The sequence below is a fragment of the Chiloscyllium plagiosum genome, chromosome 7, assembly GCF_004010195.1.
Source record: "Chiloscyllium plagiosum isolate BGI_BamShark_2017 chromosome 7, ASM401019v2, whole genome shotgun sequence".
Taxonomy (NCBI): domain Eukaryota; kingdom Metazoa; phylum Chordata; class Chondrichthyes; order Orectolobiformes; family Hemiscylliidae; genus Chiloscyllium; species Chiloscyllium plagiosum.
In genome coordinates this window covers 5785730-5789328 of record NC_057716.1, presented here as the reverse complement: position 1 = coordinate 5789328, position 3599 = coordinate 5785730, and the positions used below count along the sequence as shown (strand labels likewise).

Genomic DNA, 3599 nt, shown 5'->3' with positions numbered 1-3599 from the left:
TGCTAACCACTGTGCCACCGTGCCACCGTGACATTTGAGTGGTCCTGACAGATGTAGGTAACTTTAAAGCTATTATTAAGAAAAAGTATTAAGAAGTATGTAAGTATTAAAAAATCCAAGAAAATTAAAATAAATAATTCATATAAGAAAAGACAAGTCCACATAATCATTGATTTGAAGCACAGATAACAATGCAATTTCATTGTAAAAATAAATAGGACTGTGAGAGAAAAAGAACTTTAAACTTTGTGGTCTGGACTTCTGATTGACAGAATTTGTTTGTGTTTTATCTGTAGTATATGTGTTAAACCATTTCTCTTTTATCTGCTTTAATATTGATTAAGTGTATGTGTGTGTTTGGGGTTTTGAAGGGGTTTTGAAGTTTAAGTTGCATAAATTAGATCACTTCAACAAGAACTGTGAACAGAAAAGTTAAGTGTGCTACAATAAATAGAGCTATTTTTACTGTTTCTGAAGAAACCTGGTGTGAAATGCTTTTGCCCTGGATAGCATAAAATATCTGTTAAATAAGTCACTTTGCATTTTGAAAACTTTGAGTCACCCAGTCAGAATTTGTTCTCACCAATACAGAGCCTGCACTATTCGTCTTTCTACAAATGCTGCTAGACCTGCTCGGTTTCTCAGTACTTTTTGTTTTCAGATTCCAGTATCTGCAGTACATTACTTGTATCTTTGTCTGTTCTACCTGGGAAGTCTTCACTGGCTAAGATTTGTCCAAGCGTGCATTGTATTCCACTCTCCCTTTTCTTTTGCATGCAAGCTACTTTTCAGGCAATTACTCCCATACTTTTTGAATTGTCCCTTTAATGTTTTCTTCCATCTGCTTAAAAACATACCTGCTTCCTTCTCCCTTTTATTAAAGGATGAATGAATTTTCTTTTCTGGTCCAACTGTTTTGCTGCTGACAAATTCTTGCATGTTAGAAGTGAGGTATGAATAAACGTAACTTGAAGATGTTTGTCACTCCTTTGATGAGTTTCATTTGTTTTCATTGTTACAGTTCTAATTTTCTTTGCTTTGTAGATTATAACTAAGTTTACTGAGGTTGTGGTTGAAAAGGTTACCATCAAACAAGATCTTTTGGAGGAAACTGCAGAAGGTAAATGTATTTTCCCACTTATGGTAGATTTTGACCATTGTAGGTTCATAGATGAAATAGTTGTGAACCAGATTAAGACTGAGAAGGTTAGATTCCCGATGGTGGGGAAACAGGCCCTTTGGCCCAACAAGTCCACACCGACCCTCCGAAGAGCAACCCACCCAGACCCATTCCCCTACATTTACCCCTGCACCTAACACTATGGGCAATTTAGCATGGCCAGTTGACCTCACCTGCACATCTTTGGACTGTGGGAGGAAACCGGAGCACCCGGAAGAAACCCATGCAGACACGGGGAGAATGTGCAAACTCCGCACAGACAGTTGCCCAAGACTGGAATTGAACCAGAGTCCCTGGCGCGGTGAGGCAGCAGTACTAACCACTGAGCCACCATGCTGCCCCACGGTGGAGAAGTCTGAAGGTCATTGTTTTGTTCCCCTTGCCAACCTCCATTCCCTAGCTATCAACTCCCTGGCAACATTCTGAAACTAAACGAGTCAGTTCGCAATCTTGGTGCCATATTGACCTCCAGTTGAGTTTCCAACTACATATTTGCATCATCATTAAGACCAGCTACTTCCATTTCTGTGACATGGTTTGACTTTGATCCTCTGGTTAGCTCATCTGTTGCTGAAACCTAATTCATGCTTCTGTTGCATTTCGTCTTGACTATTCTAATTCACTTCCTGCTGGTTCCCAACACATTGCCCTCTGTAAACCTGAGGTCTTCCAATACTTTTCTGCATGTATCCTAACTTGCATTAGGTTGCTCACTTATGACTCCTGTGCTTGTTGTCTCTGATGCCTTTTGAAAATGTTTACTCATCATATGATGTGGCTTTCTTTCAGTGCTTCTATTGTACAGCATTTTTGGCACACAAAAGCAATACTTTTTAGAGTGGTGCACTTTTGTAAAAGGCAGTGTTTTGTGTGCGACTGATTCTTATGTAAAATTGTACATATTTCTAGTATTTACACATTGATAATTGCTTCTTTGTGAAGCACTACATGAGTTAATTAATGTACTTGTTCTGCATTTTTACTTGCATAGCAAATACCAAACATTCTGGTACAATTTTAACCTGAAATTCACTAGCAGTTCTTCTGAAATTGGAGATAAAGTGGAGAGAAAACTAGTTGTTCCTTAAGCTTCTAAAATAATAGTGCAATTTAAGTGGCTTGGAGAGCCAAACGAAAAACTTGCTGAAAGTTGAGCACAATTTCAATTTGCATAGCATCCTTAATGTAGAAAAACAGCTGAAAGCACTTTACAGAAGGAAAAAGAGGATTGAAAGGAACAGATATCAAGCAGTGGAAGTATTGGGAATGATAAGATACTTCAGTATATCATGATGTGCCAGTGAACTGAAGCACAATTGATTGGTATGTCTTAACGCTCCAGTTTTGGCTAAACTGCTGATAATTAATAGGGTATTAAAGGGTAAGTTGCTTGTGACTATTTGCAAAAAACAAGTGGACACAGTGTTATCAATGGCATGGAAATACCTTAATTCTCTGGTGGTAAATTTGCTCGATGAGCTGTTAGAATAGTTCTCAGATGTTTCATCACCATGCTAGGTAACATCATCAGTGAGCCTCCGGTGAAGTGTTGGTGTTCTGTGGGTTTCTTCTCATATGTTGCTTTTCGTGATGACAAAGGTATCATCCATGTAGTAGACCCAAAGCTTGGGCTGGATCGTGGATGTGCTGCTCGTTCTAATCTCTGCATAACTGCTTCTGCTAAGAGTCCTGATACTGGTGATCCCATAGGCGTCCCATTGATTTGTTTGTAGATCGTCTAGCAGTGAGGCCAGTGTTTCTTTGGCAAGGGCAATGTGAATAAACATTAGGGCCATCACGTCAAAGGAAACAATGACCTGATACTGGTGATCCCATAGGCGTCCCATTGATTTGTTTGTAGATCTTGTCATTGAAGGTGAAGTGGGTTGTGAGGCACAGGTCTGCTAGTTTGAGAATGCTGTCCTTGCTGATGGTGTTGGTGCTGTCAGGCGTTTGTGTCCTTGGTTCGTCTAGCAGTGAGGCCAGTGTTTCTTTGGCAAGGGCAATGTGAATAAACATTAGGGCCATCACGTCAAAGGAAACAATGACCTTGTCGTCCTCTACCTTGGTGTCTTTGGTAATGTTAGGGAGTTCCTGGGTGGAGTAGGTTGAGTCTTCTACTAGGTGTTTCAGTTGTGGTGCTGTTCCTTTGGTAGTCTGTATGTCTGCGTACCGACAAGTGAGACTATGGGCCTGATTCTCTAGTTTAGCAAGGTAAAAACAATATCTGCAAATGCTGGAAACCAGATTCTGGATGAGTGGTGCTGGAAGAGCACAGCAGTTCAGGCAGCATCCGAGGAGCAGTAAAATCGACGTTTCAGGCAAAAGCCCTTCATCAGGAATAAAGGCAGAGAGCCTGAAGGGTGGAGAGATAAGTGAGAGGAGGGTGGGGGTGGAGAGAAAGTAGCATAGAGTACAA

The 3599-nt window shown here is 40.5% G+C and overlaps 1 protein-coding gene across 3 annotated transcripts in view; it reads left to right on the top strand.

Moving 5' to 3' along the window:
- Nucleotides 1–3599, top strand: part of gtf3c3 (general transcription factor IIIC, polypeptide 3) — a 54313-nt gene that overhangs the window by 27420 nt on the left and 23294 nt on the right. For all 3 annotated transcript variants that reach the window (XM_043692905.1, XM_043692907.1, XM_043692906.1), the window contains exon 8: nt 1045–1120. In XM_043692905.1, coding sequence (XP_043548840.1) covers nt 1045–1120 — 76 coding nt within the window. The remainder of the gene's footprint in view (nt 1–1044; nt 1121–3599) is intronic.